At 49.9% G+C, this 12,601-nt stretch overlaps 1 protein-coding gene across 2 annotated transcripts; it reads right to left on the reverse strand.

The window, feature by feature from the left end:
- Positions 1-246: 246 nt before the first annotated feature.
- Positions 247-7,804, reverse strand: RPN1 (ribophorin I). Of its 2 annotated transcripts, XM_053953806.1 has the most exons (11): positions 7,484-7,804; positions 6,809-6,873; positions 5,300-5,606; positions 4,843-5,052; positions 3,688-3,880; positions 3,259-3,358; positions 2,847-2,985; positions 2,559-2,678; positions 1,857-2,102; positions 633-837; positions 247-528 (listed from the first exon to the last, which is right to left on the reverse strand). In XM_053953806.1, the coding sequence occupies exons 1-10, from the start codon at positions 7,766-7,768 to the stop codon at positions 655-657; spliced, it is 1,848 nt and encodes a 615-aa protein (XP_053809781.1). In that variant the 5' UTR covers positions 7,769-7,804; the 3' UTR covers positions 247-528; positions 633-654. The 2 variants fall into 2 exon arrangements, with proteins under 2 accessions (XP_053809781.1, XP_053809780.1); XM_053953805.1 differs by having other exon boundaries at positions 247-837; positions 7,484-7,803.
- Between the last annotated feature and the right edge of the window lie 4,797 nt (positions 7,805-12,601).

Here is a 12,601-nt window from a genome sequence, read left to right on the forward strand (position 1 = left end):
CAGGAGGGGTTCTGTTGTTTTCCCCCTGTAAGGGTGTAGGTGCATGCACTGGGGAACAAGGGCTTGGCCTTCTCCCCTGTCTGGGTCAGGGCTATGTGAGGTGGCAGAGCTCTGACTTCAGAGCACACAGGAGGCAGGAGTGGTCAGGGCTGAACTCTGTTCCACAGGGAACTGCACTGCCTGGCCATGGGCAGGATGGGGCCACCCAACCCCTCCACCTCCCCCCAGCCTGGCACAACATGTAGATGCACGGCAGTGACTGTTTTATTTCAAAGTAGAACAAAGGTATCTTTTATTCTTTCCAGAGCTGAGACATTCAGCTTTGCCATAAACGTGCCTGTGCTCCGACTGGCTCCTTGTGTGCGTTTACTCAGAACACATCTACACAGGGCAAACCAAAAGCAGGAGATGTTTCATAACTTGGCTGAGTCTCACCTCTGGTAAAGAAATCTCATTACCCAGCCAAACACGATGGCTTGGTTCCTTGCACAGCACGTGCTGCCGAGCAGACAGGCTCTATAGAAAAATCTAAAAACAAAATGCACTTTCAGACATTCCACATCAACCTTTCCCCTAATTTTGCTGGGAATGAGTTTTGGCTCGAAGTGTATCACTCTCATCTCCCTTCGTACCTCTGCAGTTGCTAAAGCAGAGTTACAGCGCATCAAGGATGTTGTCGATTTTGGAGACCAGGTCCTGGCGCTTGTTGGAATGCATCTTCTCGTTCTCGATGTACGTGTCCTTCTTGAGCTTGCCTGCCACCAGCCGCTCCGCCTCTACCGACGACTTCAGCACCAGCTCCTTTACTTGGCCATCCAGCTTCTGAATCTCACTTACCTGGCAGGGTGACAAACCCAGGGAGCATTAGAGGAGACAAAACAGAACAAAACAATCCCTACAGTGAAGCTGGAATAGAAGAGATGGCAGATGATAGCACTGACTTCATCTTTTGCTAAGTAGAAATATCTCCGATCCCTCAATGTTGCTTCCTGAACCATCACATTATGAGGAATATTCCATAAATGGGTAACTAAGGAGTGCAGATAAAAGAGCCTCCAAGGACCCAGGAGCCATACTAGCAAGAGACTGTTAAAGAGTATTTAATGATGGATTTTAAAGGCTTCAAGCTAAATCACAGCTCTGGCAGCTGGAAGCTGTATCCCTACAGTTAATGGTGTGTGAGTGGTAGGTCTGCAATGACAGAGCTACTCGTTGAGTTAAATAACAGATTAACCAGGTGGCTATTGGCTAAATGGACCTTAGAGACTAAAGTGTCCTTCACTTGGGGTTAAGTGTTTTTTTCAGGTAAGTGTTAAAATACATTGAAGGAAAGGACAGTGGGTGTGTGCTCACTGTGCCACGGTTTTCAACGTGGTAGAGCAAAACACCCCCAGAGGAGCATCATGTTACCAAAATTCTGTCAGCACCAAATGTAAATGTGCAAGAAAATAAGAGATGAGGGAAAAGATTTTGGGTCGACTGGTGTGAGTAGTAGAGTCAGAACTGTTAATTTGTTGATAGTTTCCATTTTTTTGCTGAAGTGTCTGTCACTGCCATGAGCTCAATGAGAAGCATCAGGATTGTTTTAGAAAAACATTAACCTGTACAAATGCAGCTGGTTCAAGGGCTGCTTAAGAAACAGCACAAGCAGCTGTTTACCAGCAACACTTACATGGCTGCATAACTGAGATTACTGCAAAAATAACAGTTTTCACACACCTTTGCAGAGATCAAGCCATTTTCAGATGAAAAAACCCAACATAGACTTGCTGCAGAAACCCCCAATTAAAACTCCTGCAGAATACTTGACAGAGCCAAGAACAGAAGAGCATATAAAATAAATTTTAATTTCTTACTTTATCACATAAGTCAGAGCCTTCTGTCTTCAGTTTAGACTGCAGAGATGCTATTTCATTTGTCAGGGCCTTGTGCTCCATCTCCAAAGACTTTTTGCCACTGTTCAGGGTGGAGATGTCCCGTGACTGCTTGTATTTATTCACTGCTTCATCAAAGTGACGGTACAGCCCAAGCCTCTTGTTCACCAGAGTAAGCACCTGCTCTGTGATGCAGGCAACCTTCATCCTGGCTTCAGCAGCTGGATCCTGCAAGAGGACAGCAGGGAAGATCAAAGCAGTTGTATCTTTGACCTGCATCAAGCCATGCCTGCAATCTGACACAGGACTGTTATAAAAACTGTTCCCTCTCCAATTAAGTCAACTGACAGTAATTAGGTGAATGGTGCAAGTGCTGATTAGGGGAAGCACCTTCCAGCACTCAGTCCAGCCCAACAAATAGTTTAACAGTGAGAACACTGCAGAGGAAGAACTGCAGACAACCCTTCTTCTCAGGGGGACTCCTTTTTATGCAGCAAGCAAAACTCTAGTTAGCTTTATGACACCAGATCAGCCCTACAGGAGTACCAGTGCTCAGGTTGAACAAAACCAGAATTTCAAACAATCAGTAAATATTAGAATGGCAGGAATGTTCAGCAAGAATTACTGGCATAAAAAATCAACAAAATCTGCTTACATTCCCACAGGGCTCTTCATCATACAGACCTTGGTGATGGAGAAATCCAGCCTGACATAGACGATCACAGTGAAGAACAAGATGTAAAAGGCTCCAACTACCAAGAGAGGCTCTTGCAGCATCAGGATTTTGTTGAAGGTGTAATGAACCTACAAGAGAAGTTCCAAACACTAAGCAGTGCTCCATGTTACTGCAGGGTTTACTCCTCTCCTCAGGCAGCAGCAGAACCACCCGAGCAGTCCAGTGTTTATTTCTTAGGTGTTTTGACCGAGCTGCTGAATTCAGAGGAGGCACAACTGCTCAGAGGCCACACTCACCACGATGTCCTGGATGTGCTGCTCCACCAGGTTGCTCTTGTGTGCCACAATAACGGGACGTCCAAAAGTGTCCAGATACGTGTAGTGAAGCTCGTCCGAGGCACGACTGATTTCATAGGGGCTGTCCACATGGATATTCCTGTGGATAAAACCAGACAGTCCCATATGACTCTATGGTGTTTGAGATGATGTAACCCAAGACTTGTCTGGGCAATTGTAGCCTCTAGCACAAGGTAAATTATGGAGTTTAAACAATGCTCTCTCTACAAGGAAGGAAAGCTGTGTTCCAAGATCTCCTCCATATGCACAGTCATGGTTTTGATTCACTGTCCTCAGGCCATTAGAGCAGACTGGAGAAGTGCCACCAACACAGCACTGTCTGCAGTAACAAGCCAGAAGGAATCACACTTACTTGGCTCCTTCTGGCAGGACAATCTTGACAGTCAGAGAGTCTGTAACTTGCTCATCAAACACGTGGTCAACAAACCTCATCTTCAAGGCATACTGATCACCTGAAAGTGCAGAGCAGGGAGTGGTTACAGTTCCTCAGAGAAAAAGGGACAGCCTTGAAACTCAGCTTCCACTTGAGGCAGGAGCAGAATTTGCATGGATAATTGTGCAGCAGGGGGCACTAGCTCACTCAGATATATTTTAACCAGATGTCTACAAAAACCTGAAGGAAGCACAAAAAAGGTGGATTTTGCATATTCTAGAAAAAATAGCTGGCAACTGTTGTTGCTAAGGTCCTGTGTACCACAGCTTTCAATTCTTTTCTGTACAGCAACTGCCTCTAAACACACAGGAGGATGTTTTTGTATGCCCTTCCCCCTCAGGCACCCACCAAGATTGTAGAGGTATTCATAGCTTGGCAGGTTATAGCCAATGATGTAATGGGTTTTCCAGCCCCCAAAAAGCGGGAATCGGGGACGGATCTCCATCTCCACAGAGTCATCCAGGACAAGAAGGTGGCTGGTGGAGATGTTCCCAATTTCATCTCTGTAATAGACGTCCTGAGCAGCAGCTGGGAGAATGGTCTGTATGGAGAGAAGCAGCAGTGAGTGCATCAGAGGGGAGTTATTTGCACTGAAACTGGCAAAACCAATAAAGGCTGGTAAGCATTGAGAAACTGTGCTCCCACGTGAGACATGACAAAATGGCCATTCAGTTGCACTGAGTGGTAAAATTGTGCTATTATAAGCAATCCCACAAGTGGCTGCCAGCACTAAAATCACTTGGCCTCCAAATGAATGTGCTTTCTCCAGCCGAGTTTCAAACTCCCCAGACAGCAAGGGATCATCATGCTCACCAGGACAGCAATTCCCTTTTCACTCCAACTTGCTGCCCTAGCTGACTGGGCTTGCTAGCTTTACACTCAGCAAAATGAGATTTCTGTTTGGCGGCACCACCCTAGAGAATTACAACAATCAATCCTGGAGACTACAAGCAGTGAGAAAGGTTTTGGTTCAGATGAGAACACATAATACTTTATACATCTGGCTAGCAGAGCCACAGCTTTAATTCTTGTTGAGTGCTTTGTGAGCAAGGAATGAATGGGTGAGTTTCCAGTTAATACTGTTCAACATGATGAGGATATGACAGAGAGGCAACTCTGAAAATAAGGGGGTGGGGACAGAATGAACGGTCCTTGGACAGTGGAAAACCCAAAGCAGAAATCTCAATATAGGGGTAAGGGATTTAGAGGGTCCCTGTGATTGGAGGGGTGGGAGTGTGGAGAAACACTACATGCCCCAGTACATGCAGTCTACTGGACCAGCAAATGCAATAGAGTGTATAGCCCCCTAATGCTGCTTCCAAAAGCTATTCCTATCCAGCACAAGCTTTCTCTGGAAATAGACCAGAGTTTTAATATTCCCATATTAATGGGGTATGGTTATCAAATAAAAGGCAAAGGACAACCACAAGATTTTTTTTTTTGTCTGGGGATCTAAGAAGAGGGGAAGTCACTGTTATAAAAATACATGTGCAAAATGTCAACCTTAAAAGACTTGACAGAAGAGATCCCACTGTCTGGCTGTCTCTGGTAGTCGTATCTGGAGAAAGGCCCTTTCAGCACTGCTCCTGTGTGCTTTAAATCAACCGTCTCTTCAACCGCAATGTTACCCCAGTGAGACACCTCAATGACTCGTGTCATGCTGGTGATGGTCAGGAAGGGACTGTTATTTTCATAGTGCACCTTCAGAGTGTCCTAACGAGGGAAAAAAGATAAACTGTCAGAGCTAAAGTAAGTAGCAAGCTCCCCTCGCAATGATCCACTACACGTGCCACAGAGAACCCTCCCTAGCAGATGCACATGTTCCTGGCACACAGTTTAACTCACAGCTGTGATTTCTGCATGAAAGCCTCTGCTTCCCACTCTCCAGCCTCTGAGACACATCTTTCATGTCTGGAAGATGCTCTCTGCAGAGCCACAAACCCTTTGCACAGAAGTTTACCTGGCTGTATGGAGGGATGTCCTTGAAGGGGCCATATTCAATCGTGTCCTCAGTGCGGGAAGGGTTGCCCAGCTTGGTGTAACTCTCCACATTCCTGGAGGCCAGTTTGACACGGGTTGTTTGAGTCTTGGTGACGTACGGTGAGTAAAAATAGTGATTTCCTTCAAAGACCACAAACTGCTTCTCACTTTGGGTGATGTGGGTGGGATAGGGCTGCAAGACGTGTGTGAAAACCATTTCAACAGAGACACGGACCTTGGCTCCTGGGGCCAAAGGAGATGGCAGCTTTACTGAGAAGAACTTCCCACTGGAAGGGAGAAGAACAGGTAAGTTATGTGGGATCTCCCTTGAGAGAGCATTCAGATCCACCCACTGCAACATCCCTTGCAGACAGGCGACCATGTATCACGTGTGTAATGTGTGATTTGGGCAGGTATTTTACTTGTTCCTCCAAGACATAGAGATGTCTTGTCCCAGCAGGTATGATGTGTGATTACTGTGCTGGGGAAGCAGCACAGGCTGAACTGTGTCCAGGCACAGTTACAGTCTTTGCTTCACAAAAAAACACCTAGTTCCCTTTTGGGAAGAGGAATGGTGACATACCCCTCCCTAATCCTGCATTTATAAAGCTTCAGCAAGAGTTTTTTTCCATTCTTCTCCAGATGACAGGAATGATCTGCATCAAAGGAACCATGGGCACAAGTTCAGAAGACAAATCACAAACATCTTAAGCACTTGTACCCACAAAGTCTGTTCATTCTCAGATTTTTGCCCACAGGATCTGAAATTAAGGAATGGCCAGAATGGGAACAAGATTTTGGACTGAGGTTCTACAGAATGGATTGAGACTCCACCGAATCTGTAAGGATTTGGACTGGACAGACTAAGGTGATGCCAGAAGCAAACATACTTTGTCATGCCTGGTGGCCCAAGGGCAGGATCACATGAGACATCCAGCCATGTCAGAAGCCAAGGTCTACCCTGGCAACTTAACTCCACAGCTACTGTACTCTTCAAACCCAGCTGCACTGTGCTTTTGAGTCACTTTACAGGCACCACTCACCTCTCAGCTCTCATGGCTCAGAAAACACCTGCCTGCAGCACCTACATAATATTCCAAGCTTGGCAGTACAGAGCCTGATACAAACAGCAGCATCCTCTCTCCTGGCAGCAGGAAGAGCCTGCACTGGGCCACAGTACCCAGCACTCTGTGGCACTCTACACACTGCCACAGGGCACTAAACTCTCTGTAGTCACCACTGCCAACTGTCTGAGAGCTCAGAATGGAGTAATGCATAAGAACATGACCAAATACTTCTCTCACCTGGTGTCCCAGGGGGCCAGAGAACTACTCAAGGCACTGAGTACAAGAGACTGAGCAGAACTGAGGAAGAAAACACTCGTGATATCTAGGTGCGTGGAACTGGGGGGTTCTCTGCTTCACTGTGAGGACAATTATGAACTCCCCATGCACAACACTAGGCATTTGCCTTAGAGGGTGATACTCACCTTCTGCCCTTAACTTTGGTCTCTTTCACTTCCAAGGCGTTCTCCTCCTCTTCCTCACCTTTCACCTGCTCCCAAACAACATACGGCATCAGTGTGCTGTGTGTTCCCATGTTCCCTCAGCCTGGTTCCCAAGCTGGCACAGTCACCGTAAGTTGCACAAATGAGAATACTGATTAAATGCTTTTGTGATTTCCCTTGTGACTGGGGAGTGAGCAGGCCACAAGCAATACGGCTTCACCTGTCAAGGTATACTAGAGAACTCTGCATATAGATATACTATAGAACACTGCATGTACCTCTCTCTGCTGTATTCAGAGTTTATCTAAAGTGACAGTACTTCTGGGGCTAGGACAGAAGTATTACCGTAATGCTCCTCCGCCCCTCCTGTGGGTAAGGGCCGGGCCCCCCGTCCGTGGGGCTGCCTGGGGCTGCCAGCCCTGCTCCGTCCGTGCTGGCGGCGACCCCCGCCCAGCCGTGACGGTGTGAATCGCCCCCCTCATCGCCTCCCACCTCCGCCCTCATCCCGCGACACACACCCCCCGTTCCCGGCCGGCTGCGGGATCCGGGAGCGGCGCTGAGGGCCCGGCAGTGCCGACGTGTCCCTTCGGGCGCGGGGCCGGGCAGCGCCCGCGGCTTCCCCGGGCGCGGCGCTCGGTGCCCGCTCCCCGCGCTCACCTGCACGCCCAGGTGGGCCAGGCGGGGCTCCAGCCCGGGCTCCAGCGCCAGCAGGAAGGTGGAGGCGGCCGCGCCGCCCGGCGCATTGGCGAGGCTGAGCTCAGCCGAGATCTTGGCCAGGTGCGTGCTGAGGTCCAGCGAGCGCCGCACCTCCTCCAGCACTAGATTGGCGCCGGCCCCGGCGGCCGCCAGGCAGAGGAGCAGCAGGCGGCACAGCAGCCCCGCCATGGCCGGCACACCGCGCGGGGAGGGTACAAGATGGCGGCGCCCGCGCTGTACGGGCATGGCACAAGATGGCGGCGCCCGGTGGGGGAGGAGGCGCGCGATGGCGGCGCCCACCGGCGCTGGAGGTCCGGCCCCGCTCCTCCCCGCCTTCCGCGGTGCCTGAGGAGAGAGGCTGGGCGGGCTCTTCCAGAGCCCCGGGGGTGGTTTCGGCTTCGCCCAGTTCCGCCGCTTCCCGGCGCCCGGCGCTATCGGCGAGCTTGGGTGTGCTGGGCCCCTGCCCTTGCTGAGCTCCCAGGCCTGGGCAGGCCTCGGGGCCGGTCAAGCGTTGCTTGTTTGGGATTTCTCACTTCTTTTTCTGCCTGAAAAGGAGCGGGGAAACAACTATAACAAATATTGCAGGTTTCTCAGGGCTTTCAGGTGCTCCTCGGCCACCTGTCCTGCCACGGCACAAAGCAGCTCTGTTTCTCCGTGGTTTTAGCAGTGGCCGGTTCCTGCCAGGGCTTTCCAGGGGCCCGAGGTGTCCGTGCTGGTGGAAGTGTTGGGCACAGGATGGTGTCGGTGTGGATGGCACTGGGATGTAGCACCGGGCACTGCAAAGGGATGGACTTCGGTGCTTTTGATTATGCTGTTGAATTAATGAACCTCGGATAGGGACAGTTCATCTCGCTGGCCTGGCACACATTGTTGCTCTGGAAGGTGAGGTTTAACACAAATAGAGTTAAGACGAACCCAAATTTCCTGCTAAAAAACCACAGATAATTGACAACTAGGTGATGCCAGAGTAGAAGTGCTGCAGGTAGCCAAGGCATGGTAACCAGCCCTGCACTGACTTAAGGCAGCTGGGGAAAGGAAAATGTTAGTGGTTTAACACATGACTGGGGAAAAGGTGATTGACACTTTATTCTCAAACGTCTAAGGCAGATAAAAGCAAGGAACGGATGTTTTCTGCTGTGATTGCCAAAGCAGTGTTTTTGCCTGTGAGCCCTGTGGGACAACAGACCTTTCATGTTTGCATAATGTGATCCAGGACTCAATCTTTCTTTAAGATCCTAATACGAGTCACAGAGATAATTCTTTGATTTGGCCTGAGATTGCCAAGTATCGGAAGAGGATTTCCTAAATTATGTGTTTGGATTCGGAGTCAAATAGCCCCTTGGCAAAGGCTAAATAGAATGGGATGTCTCCTGGTGTGCTATGTTCAAAACTGCATAATTTCTCAGCTAGCCTTCCTTTTCTTCCCTTACCACCCCCCCACCCCCAAATTCCTGTCATGGAAATTTTCTTGGCAAATTACTTCAATTCCCCTTTGATTTATGTAGGTAAATACATAAATGCCTGTGAATTTGGCAACTCGCCCTGTAAGCATATCCTAGCACAAGCAGGTAGTTTTGTCACCATGTTTCGGTGATAGTGGTGTTCTCTTCCAGCAGCACAGCAGGAGATGCCTGCAGGGGTGGGTTCCACCTCTTCAGCCTCATGTTTCCAGCCAGGGAAATATTCCAAGTCCCTGTGCTCTCCAGGAAAAGCCTGTTTATCTTGGCCTTCTCCAAAGAGCTGGGCTTTGGGGCCTGGAGCTGGGTAGGCATGTTCAGGGGGAAGCAACCATGAAACATGAGAGGCTGAGCAGAACAGCCACCTCTAATTAAAGGCTGGCCAGCAGTGCTGCATCTGGGCACTCCCTCCAGTTGTCCAGGTTGGGTTTGCAAGTTCCTCTGCTAGGAATGGCTGGCACTGTCCTTCCATGTGTCACACGGAATAAATGAACTCCAGTCGGCCTCTTTAATAACACATGCAGCTCTTATTTCCCTCTCTCCCTTAGGGCAATTTCTCCTGGTAAAGGGAGGGAAAGAAATAAATGCATATGTCCCTTACGTCTGGAAATAATTGGGCTTCAGTTGTCCTGGGCCAAAAATTTCTCTCCAATGGGTTCATCTCAGAGGCTGGATTTGACCTTGCTGGCAAATGCCAGTTTCAATATGTGACCCATCCCAGACCCTGGTGAGCTCTGAAGCAGACTTGTACACTAACCCTGTGTTTGGATCCATTTCTAACTGTGATAATTGAGTCACACTGAGCCTGTGCATCATCTGTTTCAAAACTTCAGCCCTACCACATAGACTAAATTTGTCTTTGGGTTGAAAAGGTGCTGCCTTGAGGCTTGTTCAAGGCTGAGTTTGGCTCTGCAGGCCCTTCTTGCCACTGCCCTGTGAGCAGTGCCAGGCTGTTCTTCGTGCATGGGGTCAGCCACAGCTGCCTGTGGCCCCTGGCTGGCTGTCATGGTGGCTGGGACAGCTCCAGGGATAGCTCTGGGGACAGCCTGGGGACAGCTTGCAGGCTGTTGTTCAGCAGGGACAGGGTGCAGTGCATGTTTGCATATCTGGCTACCCAGGCATGGTGCCAAGTAACAGAGAGAGACAGGAGTTCAGAACTGCTTTTTGTCTCTTTATATGTTTTTTTGTTCTTTCGTTGCAAGGAATGTCCCCCTCCAGCAGTAACATCCCAGAGAGCTGCAGGTCAGGAAGCTGCATGAGCGAGGTTACCAGCCCCTGCTGCCATCCAGGCGCTGGCACAGTGCCCCAGCTCCCCGTGTGCTGTGGAGAGGGTGTGTCAGCCCCAGGGCCTCGGAGCAGTGGGAGGGAACGGCAATGGAGCCAGCCCAGCCATCTGCCAGGGCTGAGGGCCCATCGTGGTCTAATAAATGCCTCTGGCAGGATAGGCCATGAACAGAACCGCACCCCAGGAAAAGCCCTGCGTTCCTCTGTTTATACAGGGCTGATGCCAAACTCAGAGCTGTGTCATCTGTCAGAGCAATTTGTTCTCAAGAAGGGAAGGAGAAGTTGTTTTCTAGAAGGAGTGGGTTGGCTGTGACCACAGAAGCACACTGAAGCCTGTAGCAGCAGGGAACAGGATTTATTCTGCTGTGATCCTCATACCAGTGGGGAGCTAGCACCAGGAATATGCAGGGATCACGACACAATGTGTTGCTCTCTGAGGAGCCCAGGTCAGGGACAGAAAAGAGTAAACAGGGCTGTGCATGTGTAGCAGAAGTCATCCTGGCAACACCTTGAAGATTTTAGTACAAATCTATCAGTGATCCTGAAAAAACCTCCCCTCATTGGTGTTTAACCCTGTGTATGTAAAATCAGCCTTTTGGCTGCCAGTGGGAGGCAGAGGGCATTTCTCTCTCTTTATTCAGCCCTGAGCAAGGTGTTGGCAGTTGCCAGCCATGAGAGCACAGGTATAAGGTGGCTGAATGATGGCAGAGTTTGCTTAGCCTTGCTAAGGCCCTCAAAAAGCAGCTGGAAAAAAAGAACAACATTCTTCCAGATTCATTATTTTTACAACCTCATTTTTTAGCTTGTCAGCACAACTCACACTGAGCCTCTGCCAAGCAAAACGCACCATTATTCTTATTTGGGGTTTGCCTGTTATTTCCATGGAATGGTGGACTTAGGGGGGCTGGTTGGAGCTTGGTTCCTACTCTTTGTTCAGCTACTCTGAAAACACATCATGCCTTTGCAGAGAAACAAAGTGGTGACAGTGGTGATGGGGCACTGTCTGTCCAGGGGCTGCTCCTCTGGATTTTTTTTCAAGTTAATTTAGTTATCTGCAGTAGCCTCTCCCTCCCCACTCCTTATAGTGTTCTTTAAAATAATTTTTCCTGGTTTAAAAACAAAATCTTTTTTCTTTACTTGTCAGACCACAAGACTCAGAAAAAAAAAATAAAAAAAACCTGCCTGTGCACAGCAATTGTACGAAGCATTGGGAAACACACAGGGAAAACCTCCTGGAAGAATGTGGGAGAGCATCTGTGAGTCCTGCAAGGGGTGAGACTACTGTGTGATGAGTGTTGTTAAAATAAGGAGAAAAAAATTGTGGAAAAGAGGACACTTTATCACTTTAAAAAGTACTTTTAACTCTTCTTAAAGCTTACTAAAATGTAACTAAAATAGCCATAGGCAGGCACCGGCACGCTGTGAATGAAAAAAATCTGCTACACGTGTACAGTTAAAATACAAAACCTGAGCAAGGTATGTGGTCCACACAAGGAGAGCTGCCTTGGGCTGGGAGGCTCTGGATTTTGTCACCAGATCAGAGCATGTTTTGGATAGAGGGAACAGTGCTATTTTAACTATATTTTAAAAATGAGAGTGTGATCAGGGCTGCCACTCAAGTACTTCACAGTTCACATAGGACCTGGGTACACCCACAGCTTGAAAATGCCTTTGCTGGACTGGCATCTGCAAAGCCAGAGGAGGAGAGAGGAGGGCAAAAGTGCATATCTTGGAAAGGACAGATGAGAACCAAGGAGGCAGGGAACCTGCTGTCCTTCCAGGCTCCAGAGGAGGAGGCTGGGAATCCTAGCTCTGGGCAGAGGGCAAACCTGCTGCCAGCAGCTTAATCTCACCCTTGTGCTGCAGATGAGCAAATCCTTGCACGGCCTGACAAGAGAATTACGCCTCTCCATCTGCTTGTTTGCCCCAGCAAACTCCCAGGGCCAGTGATGGAGGCAACAGCAGCCGCATTTGGCTGAAATCACAAATACATTGAAAGAGCCCGCAGCGGAATCAAGGTGTGAGCACGCGAGAGGCTGGTGCTGAGATCCCCGACCTGGGCTGGGCGTGCTGCGGTCCTGGCGGGCAGCTGCAGGCAGCGGTGGCACTTCTGCCCCGTCCAGCCGGGCGATGGAGCCGGCTCCCAGCTGCGGCGGTGACAGCCTCGCCTGCGCCCTGCCCGTGTCCCCTCGGCCGCCAGGGGGCGCCCGTGGCGCGCCGGAGGGGCGGTGCCGGCGGGGCGCGGCGGGGCGGAGCCGCCCTCGGCCCCGCCCATCGGCCCCGCCCCTCGGCCCCGCCCGGCGGTGGCTGCACCGCCCCGATCGCTGCAGCCTCACCT

The sequence above is a fragment of the Vidua chalybeata genome, chromosome 12 (genome assembly GCF_026979565.1).
Source record: "Vidua chalybeata isolate OUT-0048 chromosome 12, bVidCha1 merged haplotype, whole genome shotgun sequence".
NCBI lineage: Eukaryota > Metazoa > Chordata > Aves > Passeriformes > Viduidae > Vidua > Vidua chalybeata.

Bases quoted from the DNA above. Each gene is read 5' to 3' on its own strand.
- RPN1 (XM_053953806.1), bottom strand. From the start codon at position 7,768: ATGCCCGTACAGCGCGGGCGCCGCCATCTTGTACCCTCCCCGCGCGGT. The intron at 5,607-6,808 runs GTGAGTATCACC...TCTCCCTTCCAG, and splicing joins ACCAAAGTTAAGGGCAGAAG to TGGGAAGTTCTTCTCAGTAA. The intron at 838-1,856 runs GTAAGAAATTAA...TCACCCTGCCAG, and splicing joins GCTCTGACTTATGTGATAAA to GTAAGTGAGATTCAGAAGCT.